The sequence below is a fragment of the Notolepis coatsorum genome (genome assembly GCF_963971535.1).
Source record: "Notolepis coatsorum genome assembly, chromosome: 7".
NCBI lineage: Eukaryota > Metazoa > Chordata > Actinopteri > Aulopiformes > Paralepididae > Notolepis > Notolepis coatsorum.
The window spans coordinates 25,657,351-25,680,665 of NC_140171.1; the positions used below are offsets into that span (position 1 = coordinate 25,657,351).

The 23,315-nt window shown below is 41.5% G+C and overlaps 1 protein-coding gene across 1 annotated transcript in view; it reads right to left on the reverse strand.

Annotated features, from left to right (window-relative positions):
- Positions 1–450: 450 nt before the first annotated feature.
- Positions 451–23,315, reverse strand: part of LOC311232445 (sodium/hydrogen exchanger 9B2) — a 41,807-nt gene continuing 18,942 nt past the window's right edge. The window contains exons 5-13 of the mRNA XM_084319248.1: positions 20,807–20,949; positions 18,850–18,977; positions 17,314–17,489; positions 14,683–14,789; positions 8,598–8,747; positions 7,601–7,709; positions 6,566–6,702; positions 4,127–4,310; positions 451–2,388 (exon numbers count right to left, since the gene is read on the reverse strand). Coding sequence (XP_084175374.1) covers positions 2,330–2,388; positions 4,127–4,310; positions 6,566–6,702; positions 7,601–7,709; positions 8,598–8,747; positions 14,683–14,789; positions 17,314–17,489; positions 18,850–18,977; positions 20,807–20,949 — 1,193 coding nt within the window. The 3' untranslated portion in view covers positions 451–2,329. The remainder of the gene's footprint in view (positions 2,389–4,126; positions 4,311–6,565; positions 6,703–7,600; positions 7,710–8,597; positions 8,748–14,682; positions 14,790–17,313; positions 17,490–18,849; positions 18,978–20,806; positions 20,950–23,315) is intronic.

Sequence of the window (23,315 nt, forward strand, 5' to 3'; positions counted from 1 at the left end):
CAATCATGTGTATGTATGCATGTGTGGATATATGTGTATATGTATAATTTATTTTCCTTATTATTATAATTGTAAAATAAATATCAATATTGTTTTATAAACATCGATGGCTCAGAGTTCATGGGAGGGCGGGAAGATGTTTGGAGGGAGACTGGAATGATGTAACTGAAAAGATTACTCATGTTCAAAAACAATAAAGATATGTGATAAAAGAAAATAACATAAAAAAGTGTCTTCAGTCAGTTGCGAAGCATTATATCGAAGCATTCTGCATGGTTGTAGTCAATATAACTACCACGTGAAATAATCAGATTATAGATTGCAATGAGACGTTCCACAACTTTTTAAAGTCATTTATTTCTAAAACATTTTTATGAAACTATACTTCATTTACCGTGAGTAACACAGAACATCTTTATGATTCCATATAAAAACTATTCTAATTACACACTGCATTCTGTAAGAATTCAGAAACAATTAACCATAAAAACATGTTTAAAAAAGCTTTTTTTTTGTCGTTTGAGAATGAATATGGTTATCTTAATGTGAATTGTGTTTTATGAATCGCCCCGTCTTGTTCATAGGCCCCAAAAATATATATTTCTGCATGTAAAGTATGGCATGTTTTCTGAACACAACAAAAAGTCTTGAGTAAAACCTTTTTTTAAAACTACACACACACACACCACACACACACACACACACACACACGCATACACAAAGTAAACCTCCATGTCTAAGCAAACAGCTAATACATATTCAGCAGTGTTGGGGATTGGTTACATGTTGTTCAATTAGTTTAACTACATTTAGCAGTAGCTGGGTGGTAGTTTAACTGAATTTAAATATCTGTAGCTCCTTCAGTAGTTAACTACTTTGCATCATGTAGTTAGTTACAAAATATATTTCCCTGGAAATTTAGCATTTTCCTGACTCCACCTCAATAACTGCTCCCTGTGAGGTTGGCAATGTTGGCGATGAGGCCAAAATGAGGTTTTGCCTGCTCCGCTCCCTAAATCAAACACACCCACAATGTAGTTTGGATGTAGTTGAACTTTGAAGTTTTACTTTGACAAGCTAAATCTTTTTTTGAGAGTAGTTAACATTTAGTTTAACTACTTCTGATTGTGAAGTAGCTTGTAGTTTGGTATTCTAGTTTCCCCAACACTGTTCAGCACACATTTCAGATAAATACACAGAATACAACATTCATATATTTTAAATACTGCACTCACTGCAGAAGGCCTATGGTCTCTCACATAATCTTTGTGTAATCTAGAATAATAAAAAAAAAAAAAAAAAAGCTGAAAAATATGGCTAATGATCAATACATTCAATTATGTTACCCTGCAAGAGCAGGCGATTGTACCATAGGGCAATCATGTCATTAATACGGTATACACAATGACATGATTATAAAAAGTGGGTGCAATGAGTAGTGGTAATGGGTTTGGTCGACCAAGACTGTTAGCAGTCAGTTAATCCTTTATTTAGCCAGGAAAGGTCCCACTGAGATACAATATCTCTTCTTACAGCGAGTCCTGGTCAAGATGGCAGCAACAAGTTAAAACGCAAAAATCTATTTCTCATTTTAGCTAAACAAGGAGAGAGAGGTATTTAAGAGGAGACGCATATAGTCCATAGCGGTGATATCCAGTCCACATCAAGTCTATATCGAGTCAAGGTTATTGCAAAACAGCTACAACTTGCCTTTAAGGTAGTTTGTAAACGTTTTATTTTTGCTGAATTAGTTCTACACTGAAAAAGTATGAATACATATCTGGTAAGCATACCATTTAAAGAGGTCCTTCTGAATGATTGCATGTGGGAATCGCAATTTTCCAGATTGTCACTTCAATCAATTCGTGGATAAGTCAACCAACTCGTTGACTATTAGTCAACTAAGAATTTCGCGAGTTGAGCCTTAGCAACGAATATGTATCAAAACATAATGTGAACCTCACTAAATTCCCTACAACTGAATCGAAACAATTTCTTTGGGACCAAAAAAATAAATAGAATGTACATATTGTGCTCATGTTGTGTGATAGTGCAGACTTAAGCCACCATTTACAATGTAGCGCTTTGAGATTTGCTCCACAACTATAAAGCACCCTACAATTATTATTATTATTATTATTATATAGGTCATTGGTTTGGAGCCTGGAGCCTGAAGACCACAGGAAGCTATAAATAAATAGTGATTAATGTGCCACTGCAGTTTAACACAAAGAAGTGACATGGAGGGCCACTAGGTGGCTTGAGGAGGGCCCTCTCCCAGGGAGAAAAGCATGGCTTCAGTCCTGTTATCCTAGGTCAGGAGACGGTGTCAGAGGGTACTCTCGTAGGTTACAGGAGTGTCGTTGTCCCCGTCCACCGCTGATCTGCCTGGAGGTAAAGGAGAGACGGGAGGGGGGGGGGGGGAGTAAGGACACTGCTTCAACTGAAAGAAAGAGGTTAGGGCTCGACTAAAAGAAGTTGTTAGTCGATTAGTCACTAATGTCAACTAACAAAGGTACTAAAAGATAAAAGAGACGGTGTCAAACTCAATTAACTGGTCATTTTGTTTATCTATTCAATCTGTGCATAACAGCTCTGTGTGTTATTGTAAATGCACCCCTGTTCATTCTCTGGTGCCCCAATGAATACAAGGAAGGCTATTTGTTGCTCAGATGCATGATTTACGTATATCGCCTTATTATAAATAAAATAAATAAATATGTATATATATATATATATTACATAAATTACCTTACATTTAAATGACATATATTAGGTTTCAATTCATTATTATCCCCCCAATAGTTTTTAAGATTAGCAATTTCAGTGCTAAACTGGTCCTGGACTATTGGAGAAGGAAGTAAAATACACATGCAATCTCTCACCTCACTTTCACTGGTCTTGGCACAAAACCAATAATTTCCATGGCTTTGATTTCACAGTCGATTTGTGAAATTAATTAAAATAACGAGGAATTTGCAAGCTAATAACACATATTAGTTCAATTAGTAATTCACCCACAAAAGTTTGTAAGATTAGAGGATTCTAGGTTCAACTGGTCCTGGACTTGGAGAACTAAGTGGAACACATTCACACACACGCAACACAAAACACAAAACACTTTGGCATCCGTTTCTGCCGTAGCTTTCACTTATCTTCCGTAAAAACCAATCATTTCCACGGTTTTGATTTCAGAGTTGGTATGATGAATAAGCAATAATTGGATGCAACCCAATAAGACCACAGACTGAGTGAAAACGGATGACGAAAGTAAAGCAAAAGTAAATAAAAACACAAGGTAGAATTGAAGGTTAAATACTGGGTCCTCCTCTAGTAGCCCATGAAAGCATGGTCAGGCTATTCACCAAAAGCACCATGCAGGTGCAGATAACGCTGTGTGCGTCCGCTCGAAAAGTATCACAGGCCAGTTGAATTGCGGCTCGGAGAGGCAGCGGGCCAACATTAATTGATAAGTGAATTCAGTCTGGGGCCTTGAGTTTGACACACGTGGGCTACACCTACCTAATCTAAACAAAGCACACTTATCAAGCAGAAAACTACCATCAAACACAAGACTGATACTGAACACTACTGAAAGCACCTTTTGCATGAGGGAAAATATGTGGTAAAAAAAGAAAGAAAAGGCCTTCGACCTGAAGAGCCAACAATAGTACTGTTGTGTAGTGAGGCACAATGAACTGTAGCAAAAGTAACGGCGGACAGGGGTAAACAAAATGGTAACCGAAAGCTATGCAAATCCTTGTATTAACCCCGTGTTAACGGCCAAGATACAAGGGACACTGTTTTTCATAATGGCTCCCTACTAGCCAGAGTGAACAGAGATATCACAAGCTAGAGTGGGCGGGTGTCACGACACAGACCTTCACAATGGGAACACAACTGGAGGAGGAGGAGGAAGAGGGGGAGGAGGAAAGGTATGGAGTGGTGTTGAGCTGTTGTACGTAGCTCTTTACCTACTGAGGAGGAGGAGGAGGAGGAGGAGGAGGAGGAGGAGGAGGAGGAGGAGGAGGAGGACGAGGACAGATATGGAGTGGTGTTGAGCTGTTGTACATAGCTCTTTACCTACCTAAGAGCAAGGTTGGTAAATTGTGTGTGACTGTCTCACCCCAGGACTGGTTCTTGGGTTTCTGCAGCAGGTAAGGTCCGGTCAGGCCTATGAGGAGGGCTCCTACGGGGGCCGTGAGGAGGATGCCCAGAACGGCCACAGTCAGCACTGTCATGCCGTATTTCTCCGCCTCCTCGTTCTGCTTGCTCCTGGCCATGTCCAGCGCCGTGGAGCCGATAGCCGCCTGAGAGGGGGGGGGGGGGGTGTGTGTTAAGAGATGTGCTCTTAACACATTCCCTGCCACGGTTATATCCATCAATGTAGCCTCACTGCCACCACTCTAAGCCTATGGAGATGTTCACCTTCTTTGCAGGGCTATAACTTTTTAAATTGTATTGCTAAATTGACATTACTATGGCCCATTCAACATCGATTATCTATCATTCAGGATGTAGGAACGTTATACTTTCTACATTCATAGATTTTTCCAAAAATACCTTCTAGAATATAATAATTTTTTTTCGTTTTCTGCAGTAATTCATAGAACGTAAGTTATAGGCATAAACGCATATATAGATTATCAACTGCCGTTTATTCCCGATACACGCTATATAAAAAAATTCAACTGTATATGATCCTATACGTTATGCGTCATCATGTGCGGATGAAAGGGGGGGGGGGGGTCGTTTATAATTCCGTGATCGTCAGTAAATGCTTTATGTAGTATGGGTGATATATTGATCAGATCGGTTTGCAGTGAAAAGAATAAACAATTGGGCTGAAAATAGCGTTAGCGTCCTCTTACCGTGCGTCAATGAGACTGGCGGTGAAAGATCCCAGGTATAGGACGTCGATCGCCTAGGTCCATTTCCGGTTTGTATGTCGCAATAAACGCCGAAATCATATCGATTATTACGTTTATAAAGCGATCCATATGTACTATAGTGTCTGTCGGGAGCCTTGCAACAATGTCTGACGGCCGGATGAATTTAATCGACGGACACCTCCCACTTCCTGTTGTTCGAGTGTAACTCGCCCGACCATTCACCAGGCGGCGGTATTGAGCCGTAATTTTTTTTAGCCGTAGGGTCCAGCTGCAGCGCCGGAGGTGTATATATGAATTATGAATGCCATGGCGAAAAAATTAAATATTGATCTCAATATCGCTGTACAGCGTGGTCTGGCGGTATAAGCATGGCGGGCAATAACGTTTTAAAGCGTTTCCGGCGGTGGATGTGTTAATTGTTCTGATTGTCTGATGTTTCTGTATTTATTAACGCACTATGACACTTGTGAATGTAATGTGTGTAATATGTTATCGAGTATAAATAAAGATTGAATGAATGAATGAATGAATTGATGTAAATCAGATCATTCTGATCATGGCACAGCCCTGACGACTCCTACTGAATCACCAGTCACTACTCCTGCCAATGTTTAATTCAACATTTTGGGATTCGGGTGTCTGGTCCTGCTACCCTGATTGGTGCTTTCACTAGTTGTAATTCCAACCAGGCCAATCAGCGTCCTTTAGGCAGAGTCCACTACCTGTCCGGTCTGTTGACCAGAATAATAGCACTTTTACTTTCAACACTTTCAGTCTGAATAACGAGAACAATCAGAATGCAGAATTTAGTCGGAGTAAAGGGCAACATATTCAACATCACCAGACCTGCAGTGACTTTAAGCATTGAAAACATATTCAACATCACCAGACCTGCAGTGACTTTACGCATAGGAAACATATTCAACATCACCAGACCTGCACAGTGGCTTTAAGCATAGGAAACGTATTCAACATCACCAGACCTGCACAGTGACTTTAAGCTTTGAAACCATATTCAACATCACCAGACCTGCACAGTGGCTTTAAGCATAGAAAACATATTCAACATCACCAGACCTGCACAGTGGCTTTAAGCATAGGAAACATATTCAACATCACCAGACCTGCACAGTGGCTTTGAGCATAGGAAACATATATATTTTATTTTTTTTTATCCACTTTTTCTCCCATTTTCTATATTTTCTCCCATCCCAATTTCGTATCATCCAATTCAACCCTCCCCTGTCACGAACGCTGTTTCCTGCCTCCCACAAGCCGGCTGCAATGTGGACTAAGTCATACATAGCACAAGTCCCCTCCGGTACTTGAGGTAACAGCAGTCGCATCTTTTCACCTGCGCAGCTCGATCTCTCAGTGGCGAGGAGTAACGCGTGGGAGGCTCACGCTGCCCCCGACACTTCCTGATTCTACTGCGCAGGCGCACCAACCGACCTGTAGGAGTCGCTGTCCACAACGCCCGATCCCCACCCATCAGTTTCCCACCCCCTAATACGGCCAATGTGTATTAGTATGAACGACCAGCTAAACTGAAAGCAATGTGGAGCGCTGGGCTAGAACAGGCAAGCCCAGCGTCTCCGCATTCGTGGTGAGCGCCTTGCCCACTACGCCACGTAGCCGCCACATAGGAAACATAATATTCAACATCACCAGACCTGCACAGTGGCTTTGGGCATCCATGCCAAGGAGATGAACAGCTTTTCCTTCAGGTTGAAGCCGGCAAACATCACGCAGACAAAGGTGAAGAGGAGTCGAACCGCCAGGGCGATGGACAGGGTCGCTATGCCCAGACCTACACAAGAGAGGACACACGAGGATAGAATCATCAACATCTTCACAGGGTTCTCCGGTGACGGCTGCCATTTCAGTAACATTACGTAATGTATGCACCTAGTAGTGAATTCACACACCACCCAAAATATTGGACATTCTTCCCATTCAGGACTGTTGGAAACTGTGCAGGACTGTGGCCTGCTTCACAATGGGATTGATGAAACGGTCTATGTTCGCTCATGCTATAATCTATGTTTTTCTTCACTTGACACTCATGTCCTTCAGTTTCCCAGAAATGGCACACTAGCTTCATTAGCATTCCTCGTTGAAACCAAGGGGCACAGCTAGCATAACGCTTGCAGTTAGCTGTACCCCTTGGTTTCAATGATGAATGCGAATAAAGCTAACATGCCATTACATTTGTAATACGTGTACCCTTTGCCTCCAATGTGAGGAAAGTGTCAACTGGAGAAAAATAATCAACTGAAATATAAAAATGTCAACGTACTACTTTAACAAAGTCAGCCACAGCTGGCCTGAGCCCTGGCCCTGACACACATTATTTGATATATGATTTTACCCTGGAACAAATATCCACTCTCTTGACATCATGAGCTCTGTTCTGTGGTTATGTTTGTGTATGATATATGTGCATCCTTACAATAACATTTGAATCTCTCACAAAGGACACACCCTCCTCATTGGATGATACACTGAAAATTTGAGTGTGTGCGAGTGTGTGTGTGAGTGTGAGTGTGTGTGTGTGTGTGTGTGTGTGTGTGGGGGGGGGGGGGGGGGTTAATGCCTGGTCTGAGGCTCAAGGACACTTCTGACACGCTGCAGGGAGGAGCTGGAATTGACAGCCACTTGTGTGTGCGTGTGTGTGTGTGTGTGTGAGAGTCAGTGGTCCCTCTTACCGACAGTATTTCCTTCCAACTGTGAGATTTTGATCTCCGCCCCTATGAGGCCGAAGAGCAGTGGCTGGAACACGTCCCAGGCGATGTCTACCACACGCTCCACACGCTCCTGTAAACACACACACACAGTCAAGCCATCGGTCTGTGTGATAATCATGAATAAATAAATAAATAAATAGAAACTCCAACAGTTGTGAACTCCAACAGTGAGGGCGTCAGAGACAAGCTGAGAAAACATGTCACATGTGGACTGCCAGAGCCAGAGGCACGAGAGAACAGACGTACTATGAACGTGGCAAAGCTAGTATAGCACTACGGAACTTATTTTACATCATATAGACAACTCTGTACTACTGTGTCGGTGTTGCTGGCAGAGGAGCCAACAACTACTGGAAAAAGACAGGGATGTTACTAATAAACTTGAAACACGTAAAGTAAAATGTATAATAAAATATCTTTCCTGCTGTTAATCCTGTCTTTTTTCTTTTTATTCTTGCCCCATAAGAAAGGCAGTGAATTGACGTTTTATTAAAAAACGTGTCACTGTAATTAAAAAAGTACATTGAGGTCATGTTTTATCATGACAAAATATATTACATATCTATTACATTGCCGATTACCGGTACATCTATTACAATTTAACTACAATTCATGTCGTTCTTTAGTGTAATGAATTACAATTCATGTAGTCCTTCAGTGTAAATAATTACAATTCATGTAGTTCTTTAGTGTAAAGAATTACAATTCATGTAGTTCTTTACAAAAACATTATATACAACTATAAAAACAACTATACAGTGTTTCACACTGAGCAGTTTCTATATTTCCCCCCATTCTAAAAAAGATGGGGGAAAACATGGTGGATAAAAGTCTGCAAGAGCTTGTTTTCTTAAGGATGTGGAGCACAGGAAACTATACGAGGAAACACATGCTGGGCTTGTGGTGAGAATTTATCTCTGTGTGGCTTTATGGGTGTGTTGAGTGTGTCACTGCTGACCTTCTCCTTCCCCCAGCCCATCCCAGCCAGGAACGACAACACAAGGGTGCAGAGGCCTCCAGAGCCAGGGAAGCCGGCCACGCCACTGCCAAACACGGCAAATACAGACAGGCCCAGCACCAGGAAGGAGCGTTTCATCACCAGGTGTTTCTAGAAGAGAGAGAGAGAGAGAGAGAGAGAGAGAGAGAGAGAGAGAGAGAGAGAGAGAGAGAGAGAGAGAGAGAGAGAGAGAGAGAGAGAGAGAGAGAGAGAGAGAGAGAGAGAGAGAGAGAGAGAGAGAGAGAGAGAAACAGAGAGAGAGAGAGAGAGAGAGAGAGAGAGAGAGAGAGAGAGAGAGAGAGAGGGACAGAGAGAGGCGGAGAGAGAGAGTGAAATGGAGCGAGACAGAGCGAGAGAGTTAGATAGAGGAGAGAGACATTGAGAGAAAGGGGGGTGGGGGAAAGAGAGAGAAAACCCAATCAATCAATTAACATACAAAGTATATTCATAAGAGTATGATGTTGTTACAAAGCTGTTAGTAGCCAGTAAGTCCTGATGGTGTGTCAAAGTAAATTATGTACAAGGCAGTACAGTAGCACACAAATGAGTCAAAACTATAGTTAACGACTACATATGAACCCTCTGAGACCCATGTAGACCCTTTTTGTCTTTTGGGGGAGATAGCAGGTCAACATTAGATCTTTTGGGGGAGATAGCAAGTCAACAGTAGAAGTGGTGACATCATCTGAAAGCTGGGAACCTGGAGATTAATTTGAGATGCAGCTCAGAGTCAGCACTGTATATATAATATACCGATATATAATAATAAGATGTAATATATACTGATATTCCAATATAAATCAATAATCAATTGTTGGGCAGATTATTTGATCGATAAACTTGACGCATCGCTGTGTCAAAATTAAGTTAACCTCTTAACGTGCACTGGCACGTATACGTACCGCTTTGCCCTTGCGCGAAAGTCAAGGCACTTTGCGAGCGTCTAGTGGCTCGCGGCTGCATTTTTCACTGAACATATAAATGACCGTTCGCAAGATCTATTTGTTGCCGTTCGAATGCCACCTCACTCGACCAAATCCGTGCCTCGGTTCTCGAGTTACATCTTCTAAATTGTGTAGTGCTTGCCTGCTTGGGATTCCACAAGGTACTTAATGCTGTGTGTGAGAGAGAGAGATAGAGAGATAGAGGAGGGGGATACTAATTAATTTCGCCGCGGGGGGCATAACCCACGGGACAATGCATTGGTAACTTGTCTCAAATGACAATATACATCTGTGATTATTATTGTACGGATCGGAATACGGGCGTGCGCGTGGGAGCATGCACAAAGATATTACAGTGCTAGTGTAGTGCTCCCGACTGGAAGAGAGAGAGAGAGAGAGAGCGTGCGTGCGTGCGTGTTTGTGTAGGTGCTATTGGAAACGTGGCTGCATTGACTGATCATATATTGATTGATGGCAATGGTGATAGTAGGCTATACTCAGTGTGTGGTTTCGCCAATGCGTGCACGCGCGTGTTTGTGTGTGTGTGACATTGTGATACGTCCTCGGTACATGTTTGCAAAATGTTTGGTATAGCGCCCCCCCTGGAGAAGAATTCACCAGCCGCCACTGGTTGTAGCCAATGAGTGTACCTTTCCAATGATACCCCAAGCGGGGGCGTGCGAATAAGGGATCTAGGTGAAAGTTGACGAGCAAAAACCAAAAGTGAAAAACACTTCAGAATGAACGGCCCTGGATGAGGAAATGGCTTTTCGAGAACTTTTTTTTTTGTCGCACGGTTTACCCGGATCACTCTCAAAGACCCATTTCTGAACGGATTTTTATAAAATTTGGACCTGTACTACATAAGACTTCAGGCTATGGATCCGCAGTGTTTTCCAGCTTATACCTCTATTAGGGCTGTCACTTTAACAAAAAATCGAATTCAATATTCGTTGCAGAATTGTAGACAAGTTCGAATTCGAATTTCAGTGTAAAGTCTAAGCTAGTCTAAGCTATTTTCAACGTTTTGGCTACTTTTTTTTTTACCATGGTATGTTTGGTGTCATTCTTTTCAGCACAGTCTTTCCTATATGACCTGACCGTTTGTTTTCATACTGTACATACATACTGTATACTGTACAACACAAAAACGATTTTAGAAAGTGTGTTTTTCTACTATGAGGCTGAGCAAATGTAAACATGCTCCATGAAGCATTAGAAACAATGAAAATGCGCCCTCAGATTGCCTATGTACAAAGTAAACAATTATATGTATAAACAATTATTTTCTTACCTCGCCTCATAATCCTCCTCTGAAACGGCACAAAACAACTCCAAAAGCACGACAACTAGCGTGATCAAAAACGGCGAAGATAATACAAATAGAGTACAATTTACGCATGCATAAAACCTTATTTAGCATCGGATTGAAATGATCCTGTTTCAATTATTTCTTGGGCTATCAGCACCAAATTAAAACTACTATGTAGTTTCAGGCCTGCTCTTTTGATGAGCGTTCAGGAAATTCTCCACCAGACCTCGTCAAACAAATTATGTCACACCGGTGTCCTGGTCGATATTAAAATTGCAAGACTAAAAATAACCATGACCAGTAATTATTTGGAATACGTGTTTTACCGTTTTTACCGGTATCCTCCACAAAAAGGTTATTGAAGTTATTATTATTATTATTATAAAAAAATATATCGAATTCTAAATTCTCTGTTCACGTTCGAATCTCTGTTTTTATGTAAATTCCAAATTAAATTATAAAATCTAAAATAATGCGACAGCCCTAACCTCTATGCTGGAATATGGAATACACCTCGGTTCAGACCTTGGTTACTCTATTTCATTAGCACTAAAAGTGATTTTCCTTTTTTGCATTAGTAACTTCAGAATGTTATCTTTCAAAAGAGACCAGGCTCATGCATGTGCATAAGTATAAAGCTATGCTTTGCAAAAAAAAGTATGCAGTCCAAAAAATTGCCACTTTTCTGCCCGCCTGTTAAGATGTTAAAACCTAAATCTTTAGTGTTTTTCCATTCGTTTTTCTGGTGCAGTATAGGTGTGCAACCACACAGGGGCAACGTTGTGTCATTCTAACGCCCTTGTTCCCACAGGGGATGAAGAAGCAGGGTTCCCTGGTTCCCCCTCTTCCCAAGAGAACATCTTCCAGGACATTTTCAATGACATATGGCTGGTATGAGACAGACTGGTAGAACAGATTGGCTGGTATGAGAGACAGGCCCTACACTAATATGTTCCTCTATGTGGTAAGCGGTAAGGCAGTCTATGTACCTTATCTATGAAATCAAACCTAAGTTGCTTAGACATTATGTCCAATTAATTATAATACAATACAAACACAGCATTTCACTTGATTAATCTTACCATGGCTCTACTCTCTCTTCCCCTCTCTGTCTCTCTCACTCTCTCTGTCTCTTTCCAGTCTCATTCCCTCAAAAAGGAAATCCAGAGAAATAGTTAGCAAAGTCTGACAAAAAAAAACGTCTTTAAAAAGGAACTTTGTATATTATTTATAATAATAATAGTATATTATTTATAATAATAATAATAATAATAATAATAATAATAATAGGAAGAGTTAGAGTATATCACTGCATAACTTAAAGGTCCCATATCATAGTCCTTTTCAACAAGTTAACCTCTTTAGCCTGAGCGGTCCGTCGGCGAACCGCAAATGACATCGCGCCATAAATCCATCTCTAAAGAAGACTATGAATTAATGTTGCGTTTTTTCTTCTTCAAATGTAGCCTAGAGAGTAAAGACCCTAACCCTGTGAAAACAGCAGTCAGTGTATATTTTCAGCAATACGTTTGTTTACCAATAGGTTAAAGTGTTATTCGTGAAATATGAGTTTTGGAAATGTATTCAGAAACTAGCGAATATCGACGGAAGGAAATGCGTGCCGCCTTTTTGTTTGTAGTCATATGAGGAGAGGAGACCCAGGGCTTTCGAATGGCATTGGAATTTTGAAAAACTACACTCAAGCCAGCTCATGTCAATCAAATTACTTATGGATTAACTTTTTTATTTATTGATTGATTGATTGATTTTATTTATGGATCCATAGACAACAAATCCAAGGGATGACATGCAAAAGTGACAACACTTATTTCCAGCATTATTTTGGGATTATCTACCACAAACCTGAACGTTATTGGCATAAATTAAAACGCAGTTAGTTTCTCTACCTTTTTGTGAAGGTCTAGCAAAAAACGGTGTTGCAATCTGATGAAAAATGGCAGAGGAATCTACATAATAAAGAAGTAATTGTACTTGTACTGTAGATTTCATTCACGGTTCTTGCTGCACGCCTGGTGATACTAAATCCAGATTGAACTCCGCCATTAGAAAGAGGAGATTTGGCCCGATCCATAGATGTGCGACTTGGCTATAATAAAGTAATTCATAGGCCTGATATTCTATATTCTATAATAATATTTCAAATAGCATGTGTCCGGATGGAAGAATTCAGTACTGTATCTACAAAACCTTCTATTTAATCATCTTCCCTTTATTCATTTGCTTTGATTTTGTGTACACGTGATCTCAAGAAGTTGCTGAACGAGCTCAGTGCCAGTTTTTCCATGTCTGGTAATTTTTAGCATGGTGTTATACACAGTCAAAGATGAAACATTTAAATAAATAAAATTAATTTATATTCTCCTTTGGTTTATTACAATTTACTCAAGACTAGTAACAGACACAATATTTCTGACATTGGGAATACATTCCCTGAGATCCATAGATGTTCCTAGATACCAAGAACATGTAAATGGACCTTGTAGAAGTGGAGCAATCTTCCATTTACTTAGATTACGTATGTATTTTTAGGTGGATTTTCAGAAAATAGGGCTAGGGCTCAAGAGCTTAATATAAGTCTTTAAGGTCTCCTTAACATGTCTTTGATGTTTTTTGCTGAACCCCCCCCCCCCCCCCCCACTCAGATTATGCGTTCTAGCATGTCTCTATACCCCTCAGTTCAGTCCTGTGTCTGTATTTTTAAAGGCAAATGAGTCAAACTAGGTGTTGCAGATCAAATATGAGCAAGCCGTCATTTTGTCCAAGATCTCTTCGCACATTATGAGTCAAGGACCACCCATACGCAATGAGCGTATTGTGATTGGTCAGGCTTTAACTTTAACTATGTTGATTATGGATTTCTGAATGGTTTGTTTCAATGTAGAGGGTTGTTGTCACAGGTGAACTGCAGCAACTACACTCTGTATTTCACAATGTCCCACTGTTGGGACTTCCCCTCGTTGTGTAAAAACACAGGGAAAGGCCATTCTTACAATAGGGACCCTTTAAACACGCCTAGAATTATGACTTCTGTTCTGTGCCTTTACACGCATTGTGGATTCAAAAAGTAAGCCCCAATAAGGGCCATACTACTTCAAATTAGGAAAATATCCTCAGATTGACACGCAAACACAGACACCCATGTTGACACATTTCAAACCGATGCTATGAGCCAGAGCTTAATCACAATGTTCGCAAACAAACTGAAAATTTAACGTGACTTGATTGCAGTGGTAACGATAGCCATTTACAGGGTTCGGTGTCGATCTATAAACGTGTTAAACAGTAAAGCTAGTTACCAACCCACAGTGACCAATGTTTGCATTTGAAGGGCAAATTAACTCACATTTCTCAGGGTTTTTGACTGCATTTCAATTTAAAATCCTTGAGACTTGGAAGATTCAATAGTTCATAACTTTGTGGGGCATTGAGCATTTCGTGACAATAACCCAGAGAAGTCCATTCAAAATACTCTCACCCAGCCATAGTAACCATTTACTATTACCACTTCAACTGGTCCCTGGCTGGAACCTAGACCTTTGGGCTGTGCCCTGGCATGGGGGCCTCCTGACAGCAGAAGACCACGATAACGTGGAAATCACTTCCCAGGACGACAACACAAGATTTTCCAGGACATTTGACAATTTTCTCACATTTTCCATTGTGCTTCCCAGGACCGGAAAACTAGCCTACAGCAATCTTCCAGTATTTTCCGGGGACTGCCTGGTCTTTAGGGGAGCTTCTAAGAGCACCGGCATCAGCGCTAGCCTACCTGGTCGACACTAGGGAAGTACTGGATGAGGAAGCCCAGGAGGATTCCAGCGACCATGCCCCCTGCCACCTCCATGAGACCTCTGAACAGGTTGAACCACGCGGAGCCTGCGGTGAAAAAAGACACAATGTTATATCTTTATCAAAGTGCTGACTAGGGTAATAGTCTAGACGACGATAAGGACAATGCGTATATTCCGTGCAGGTTCAATCTGCTTCTCACACTACCATGCTGTTACGATGCGGGTCTATGGCATGCCGCTGACTTGATGAAAGAGGAGGGGTGCAGTGCAGTCAGTGTACTGTACATAAAACATCAGTGTCTTTCATGAGGGCTCCTGGCAGACTGACACCCCCTGCTGAGTCTGGGACCTATTGCACAAAGAGATGTTTCCTCATAGGGGGGGGGTTCAGTATTGACCGAACAGACCCACCGCGCTGGATTGAATGTCACTCCCCCGGAGGTATGCATGGTATTGAATTCCAAGCCAAAATGGATTCACCTTCGCAGACATATATATATGTGTGTGTGTGTATATTTCATTTATTTTCCCACCAGCCACAGTGTTTAACCCGATACCCACTGAGAGTCTGACTGTAAGTGTCTGGTAGAGAAGACAAACTCACCAGATACAAGTTAGTTTGTTTAGTTGAAGCTGCTACAAGGAGACTTGTCAACTACCGGTAGATATACTGTACGATTGTCGTATTGGTTGCGATGCCTTCACAGGGCTTCCCCTAAACAAGGGCATAGAGAGAGAGAGCCACTATGGCAACACGCCAGCGCCACCATGTTTTTTGCAGTGAAAGATTGGGGTCAGCTTAGAAACAGACGCATCTTTGTCTAACACGTGATTGCTCTGTCCTCTGTTCCTCTGTTCCTGTGTGTGTAGGTGTGTGTGTGTGTGTGTGTGTGTTTGTGCATGCATGCGATTGTTTTCGTGTTCAACGTTATATTACCTATATATATATATATATATCAAGGCTGTCAAAGTTAACGTGGTATTAGCGCGTTAACGCACAATTCTATTAACGTCACTATTTTTTTAACTGTGTGTGTGTGTGTGTAGGTGTGTGTGTGTGTGTGTGTGTGTGTGTGTGTGTGTGTGTGTGTGTGAGAGAGAGAGAGGGGGGGGGGAGAGATGAGGAAGGGGCAAGAGAGAAAGAGAGCTGGGAGAGTGAGTGTGTGTGAGAGAGAGGGGGGGGGGGCGGGGGGGTGAATCCTCAGCCCTTGTGTGGGTGAATGTAACAAATTCCTAACATTTTCTTTCCCCTATTATTTCATGCACACTTTATTCATTGTTTTAATTTTTTTTTAAGTTATTTTGTGCATCACTCTGTTTTGAATTTGATGCAAATTTGCAATGCATGACGGTCATCCTTTTGTGTTAAATGGCTGCATAAAGCTAGCATTTGTTGACTCATGTTGATAAGAGTATTAAAATGTGGAACTTGAAAATATCTGTTTAAGGTAGAAAAAAAACGTGATTAATTTGCGATTATGGACAATCATGCAATTAATCAGATTAAATATTTTAATCGATTGACAGCACTAATATATTATATATATATTAGTGCTGTCAGGTGATTAAAACAATTAATCTAATTAATTACATGATTTGTAATAAATTAATCTAATTAATCGCATTTTAATCTCATAACCATTTTAGGCCTGATATTCTATATTCTATAATCATATTTCAAATGGCATGTGTCCGGATGGCAGAATTCAGTACTGTATCTACAAAACCTTCTGTTTAATCATCTTCCCTTTATTCATTTGCTTAGATTTTTCAAGTCTGGTAAATTTTAGCATGGTGCATGTTATTCACAGTCAAAGATAAAAAAAATTGAATTGATATTCTCATTTGGTTCATTACAATTTACTCAAGCCTAGTAACAGACACAGTATTTCTGACACTGGGAATACATTCCCTGAGATCCATTGATGTCCCTAGAATCAGATAGCAAATGGACCATTTAAAAAAAGTCTGTAAATGTTTATTCTACGTTCTTATGGAATGAATAAGATAAGAAAATATATATACCGTATATTTAATAAAAAAAATTAAAAAAAGTTTGATTAATTTTGCGTTAATTTTAATAACGCCATAATTGGCTGTGTAATTAATTAATCTAATTAACGCGATAAACAGACAGCCCTAATATATATATATACCTTTATACACTAAACTTATTTGGAAATTACCCTTGTGTTTGCCATTTTATTGAAATTATGGTTGCAGGTTATGAAAGCAAATGGCTTTCTTTATTGCAAATTTTGTGTTTTTGTAGGTAAATAGATGGACTGCATTTTATAAAGTGCTCCCATTCACTCACACATTCACACACTGACGGCGGAGGCGACCATGCGTGGTGCCAACCTGCTCATCGGGAGCAGTTAGGGGGTTAAGCGTCTTGCTCGAGGACACTTTGCCGACACACTGCCCGGGAGGAACTGGAATCGAACCGGGAACCTTCTGATTACCAGACGACCGCTCTACCTCCTGAGGCACTATCGATCCTTTTTGTAGGGAGTTCAAAATAAATTATGTGTTCCCACCAACACACACACACACACAGGCAGACAGACAGACAGACAGACACACACAGACGACCCTCCCTTGCTTACCGGTGGCGAAGGCCATGCCCAAGCATGTGGTGAAGCCAGTGATGGCCAGGATGTCATCGAAGCTGCCGGCGGCCATCAGGAGGGTGGGGACGCCCTGCTCCAAGCCGTAGCCGTCCTTCTGCAGGCCCAGCATGGACGGGACGACCACCGCCGGAGACACGGCGCCCAGGACGAAGCTACAGGGAGGAGGAGACGCAGAAGAGTGAGATCCTCATGAGGAAACAGAAGGCTTCTGGGGGGGGGGGGGGGGGGGGGGGGGAGTATGGCGTAGACGTAGAGCAGAGGAGGGTTTTTCACAGGTTATTTTAATACCGTAGTCTCCACTCACTCTGACCAAAACATACTCTTCCACAGAGACTGGTGGTTCTAGGCAGACCTGGGCAGTATACTGGTTATATATACGGTACTGGCTGAGACAGACCACACCATTTTACATATAAAGCATTTTATTTCCAAATTGGCTTTTATTTTTAAATGAAACACTGTACGAGACTTCTCACTTTGTTCGTGCAACGCAGCATTTTAGATGTTAGCTAATGTAACAAAGTGAGTGCTAAAAGCTGAGAGGTTGATGCCGAATGTGTTTAACAAGTCATGGACGTCTATGTATTTTCTTCACCAAGGTTAGCGGTAAAGCTGTGTGCTTAGTTTGTATTGTAACTAAGGAACAATTTCAAAAGACTACAACATCGGAAGGCACCACAGGCTGGACTCTTTTAAAGCAGGCCCGGAAACCTTCTTATTTCAAAAGGCCTTTGATTGCTAGCTATTTCTTGTGATACATTTTTTTCTTGTGCAGTTGTTTTAAATTTTCTGTTTATACTGTACTATGTTTTATTAAAATTGTATTTGTATTCTATATTTTATTTTATTATTAATAAAAAAATTTAACTGTTTTAACCCTGTAGCACTTTGGGATCCTAGTGAATGAAAAGTGCACTACAAATATAATTTATTATTATTATTATGAGGACAGCTGAGGGTTTGCTAGCTAAGCTGCAAAAGTAGCAAGGTCAATGAAGAAAGAAACTGTAAAAAAAAAACATATGTATTAGCTCACAATATTGTCAAAAGGAGCAAGCCATTTTCCTGTACAGCAACACCAGGAAGTACACCTGACTGCACTAGTTCAAGCCCATCAGAGACTTCATTCCTCCCACTGAGTAAATTGGCAAAACTACCCATGGATTGTAATTTGTATCACAGAGATGTTTCTGTAATCTAAAATATGTCATCATAATGACAACAATGAATTGTTAATAGCTTCTGTTGATCAATTGAATAATAATTCATAATAAACATATACATTTTATTTAAAATGCAAGTTAAGAGACATGACAGAATTAGTTTGGCCCTCGACAACAATCTGGATTTCTCATCTCATGTTTCTCAAGGAATAACAGTGGCCCTCTCACGGCCCAGGGGTTAATTGTGCATATTCACACGGTGGCCATTTTGCTCGGACATCATGCTCTAAGCACATTTGACAAAAACAGTTGCGGTTGGAGGATCAAGAAAAGAGGGCAGAGCATTTACCCCAGGATGAAGCCCCAGACCCAGGGCAGGTCCATGAGGAAGTGAGAGACCAGAGCGATGGTGGCAGCCTCTATCAAACAGGGTCCGCATGCCACGCGCAAACACACCGATTTCAGTTTCTTCAACGCCTGAGAACACACAAGACATATAAACTGTTCACGCATATAATATATCAATCATATACTTCAGATGTGTTTAGGAACAGAAAGTAAACTGCCCCCCTTTGCTTTTAGGATTGCCAATTGTTGGCAAAACTGCAAATTGTCATCCTTAACCCTTTGAAGGAGGGAATGTCCGCACATCATATGCTCGGTCACAGCTTTATTGTAGGGTTTTAAACAAGTGGATTCAAGTGGATGTACCATTGTACCTACTACTACAACCACCACTACTACTACTATTACTACTACTACTACTACTACTACTACTACCACCACCACTACTACAACCACCACTACTACTATTATTACTACTACTACCACCACCACCACTCCTCCTACTACTACTACCACCACCACCACTACCACCACCACCACCACTCCTCCTACTACTACTACCACCACCACCACCACTCCTCCTCCTACCACCACCACCACCACTCCTCCTACTACTACTACCACCACCACCACCACTCCTCCTACTACTACTACCACCACTACTACTACCACCACCACCACCACTCCTCCTACTACTACTACCACCACCACCACCACTCCTCCTACTACTACTACCACCACCACCACCACTCCTCCTACTACTACTACTACTACTACCACCACCACCACTACCACCACCACCACCACTCCTCCTACTACTAATACCACCACCACCACCACTCCTCCTACTACTAATACCACCACCACCACCACTCCTACTACTACCACCACCACCACTCCTCCTACTACTAATACCACCACCACCACCACTCCTCCTACTACTACTACCACCACCACCACTCCTCCTACTACTAATACCACCACCACCACCACTCCTCCTACTACTAATACCACCACCACCACCACTCCTACTACTACTACTACCACCACCACCACTCCTCCTACTACTAATACCACCACCACCACCACTCCTCCTACTACTAATACCACCACCACCACCACTCCTACTACTACTACTACCACCACCACCACCACTCCTCCTACTACTAATACCACCACCACCACCACTCCTCCTACTACTAATACCACCACCACCACCACTACTACTACTACTGCTACCACCACCACTACTACTACCACCACCACCACTCCTCCTACTACTAATACCACCACCACCACTACCACCACCACCACCACTCCTACTACTACTACTACCACCACCACCACTACCACCACCACCACCACTCCTCCTACTACTAATACCACCACCACCACCACTCCTCCTACTACTAATACCACCACCACCACCACTACTACCACCACTACTACTACCACCACCACCACTACTCCTCCTACTACTAATACCACCACCACCACCACTACTACTACTACTACTGCTACTACCACCACTACTACTACTACTACTACTGCTGATCCCACCACCACTACTACTACTACTACCACCACCACTACTACTACTACTACTACTACTACTACTACTACTACCACCACTACTACTACTACTACTACTACTACTACCACTACTACTAATGCTACCACCACCACTACAACTCCTCCTACTACTAATACCACCACCACCACTACTATTACTACTACCACCACCACCACCACCACCACCACCACTCCTCCTACTACCACCACTACTACTGGTACTACTACTGCTACCACCACCACCACAACTCCTCCTCCTACTACTACTACTACTACTACTACTACTACTACTACTACTACTACTACTACTACTATTACTACTACATATAAATAAATATAGAAAATTATAGTATAATTTTTTTTAAACCCTGCTTGGAGAGCCGTCGTACCGAGGGGTCCAGTCCCAGGCCTGCTCTGGCCAGAATGACGGCCAGGGCGATGTTCCTGAGGGAGGCAGACCACCTGTAGTCGATGTACACGGCGTCCGTTACCACGGGGATGTTCCTCAGCATGAAGCCCATCAGCAGCATGCCTGCAGTGCAGCGGGGGAGGAGGAGAAAGGTGATGCCGTTACAACAAGACAACACAGCAGGTGTTTATTCTTCTAGAACTCTCTCACACAGCCGGGGAGCGTGAGTGTGCCCTTCTCCTGCTGCGCTTTAGAAAACCTCTGGAGGGCTGAGATGTCCAAGTTGTATAAACAGGTCAGACGGAGGAAGAATAGCCTACACTAACTGTAACTTGTCTACATGACTTGCTCTGGGTATATACTGGATCTAAACATGTACAGTAGATAATGCATTGTTTGTTTCTTTGGCTAAAGCGTTGTTAGGACCCTGTTGAAACTAATCCTAAATGATAGTGAAGACTATAAGCTGCTGGAGGGATAAATTAAAAAAGAACCAAGAATGTCTCTGAGTTGGACCAAAGGACTTAACTTGACATTACTGGCTTAATTAAATTCCTTTGTACGTTGTACAGTAATATACCAGAAGGCCCTTTGTGAAAGGTTCGGAACTGGTAATAAAGGATATTCACTGCTTTGACGTTCCTGGACGCGTCTCCTGGACTGATAAATGGTGCATTTATTTTTGCGCTTTTATCCAAATCGCTTTACAATTTTGTTCCTCACATTCACCCATACTGATGGCAGAGGCAACCATGCAAGGTGCCAACCTGCTCATCAGGAGCAATTAGGGGTTAAGTGTCTTGCTCTTCGACACACTGCCCGGGAGGAGCGGGAATCGAACCGGGAACCTTCCGATTACTGTCGCTCCCCCTGGTAATCAATGATATTCATTGCTTTGACATTCCTGAACTGGTAATCAATGATATTCACTGGTTTGAAGTTCCTGAACTGGTAATAAAGGATATTCACGGCTTTGAAGTTCCTGAACTGGTAATAAAGGATATTCACTGCTTTGAAGTTCCTGAACTGGTATTATTTAAAGGATATTCACGGCTTTGAAGTTCCTGAACTGGTAATAAAGGATATTCACTGCTTTGAAGTTCCTGAACTGGTATTATTTAAAGGATATTCACGGCTTTGAAGTTCCTGAACTGGTAATAAAGGATATTCACTGCTTTGAAGTTCCTGAACTGGTATTATTTAAAGGATATTCACGGCTTTGAAGTCCCTGAACTGGTAATAAAGGATATTCACGGCTTTGAAGTTCCTGAACTGGTAATAAAGGATATGCATTGCTCTGAACTTCTTGAACCCGATTCTTTATCTTCTTAACGGAAAAGTACTGTAGTTGGCTATATATACATTTCTATAGGGAACATTTATGAGGGATCACTATCGTCTGGATAAAGTTGCCCTTTGATCGTCCAAGTCTGAAAATGTTAATCTCTCGTCGCATGGCAGTGGGTGGTTCCCTATCCGTTTGGGTAAACAGGCCATATTTAACTTGCCCACATGACCGAAATGTGGACTCATACTCTTATCTTTACACATTAATTTGTCCTCTGTGATATCACAACAGCTGATATCGCAACATCCTCTTAGCAGTTGTTTTGTATTGAGCCGTACTGTATTGTACCCATTCTGAAATCTGTAAAAAATTTCAATCAATCAATCAGCTTATTTGCATTTGTCAGATAAAGTTCTGTTTTTCAATAAATTATTAATAAAATTGAGAACATACAGTAATATACAGCGCGTTTCCAAGCTAACCCGACAATAATCTTATCCAAGCCTAAAGAACAGCACAATAATACTCTGGCAAAGTAGACATAATCGCAAGTACCAATGACTAGGTTTTGACTGATACTGGCAGGTTTTAAAATAGTGTTATCGGCCGATAAACATTTTAATATTGGCCTTCCAACATTACCATCTTTTATGGGCTCAATTTTAAGGCTAGAGCGAAAATAGCAGTATCATAAGAAGGAATCCATTGATACCAATCATGCTTGCTCACCCAGAAAGGAGCTAAATAGTGCTCCAACGTTTAGCACTATTTTGGAAGGTTAAAACTATGCTAACTATGAAACAAAACTGAACAGGTCTCCTTTAATTCATCATTCAAGTGTGTTGTGTTATTCATTTAAAAATTCCATTTAGCTTGTTCAAAGTTTGCTTTTGACTTATTATATGAACCACACAAGTAGGTTAATTTAAAGGCAGCTGTGTTAAGGTTTGTGTTACTGTAAATGTTGACACTGAACACATGTTACTCAAGTATTCCATGTGTGATATGAGGGAAACGGTGGGTGAATGAGTTTTTATCTCCCCTCTTTGTTAAGAGAGCACGCAGGCCTCTTGTTAAGCACACAGGCACTCCCTTGTTAACGTCACAATATCCCAATCTCTGTCTGCCACCCTGCCTACATACCTTCCTACCTACCTCTGCCATCTGAATAAAATAATACCTAAAACAGACTTAAGACACA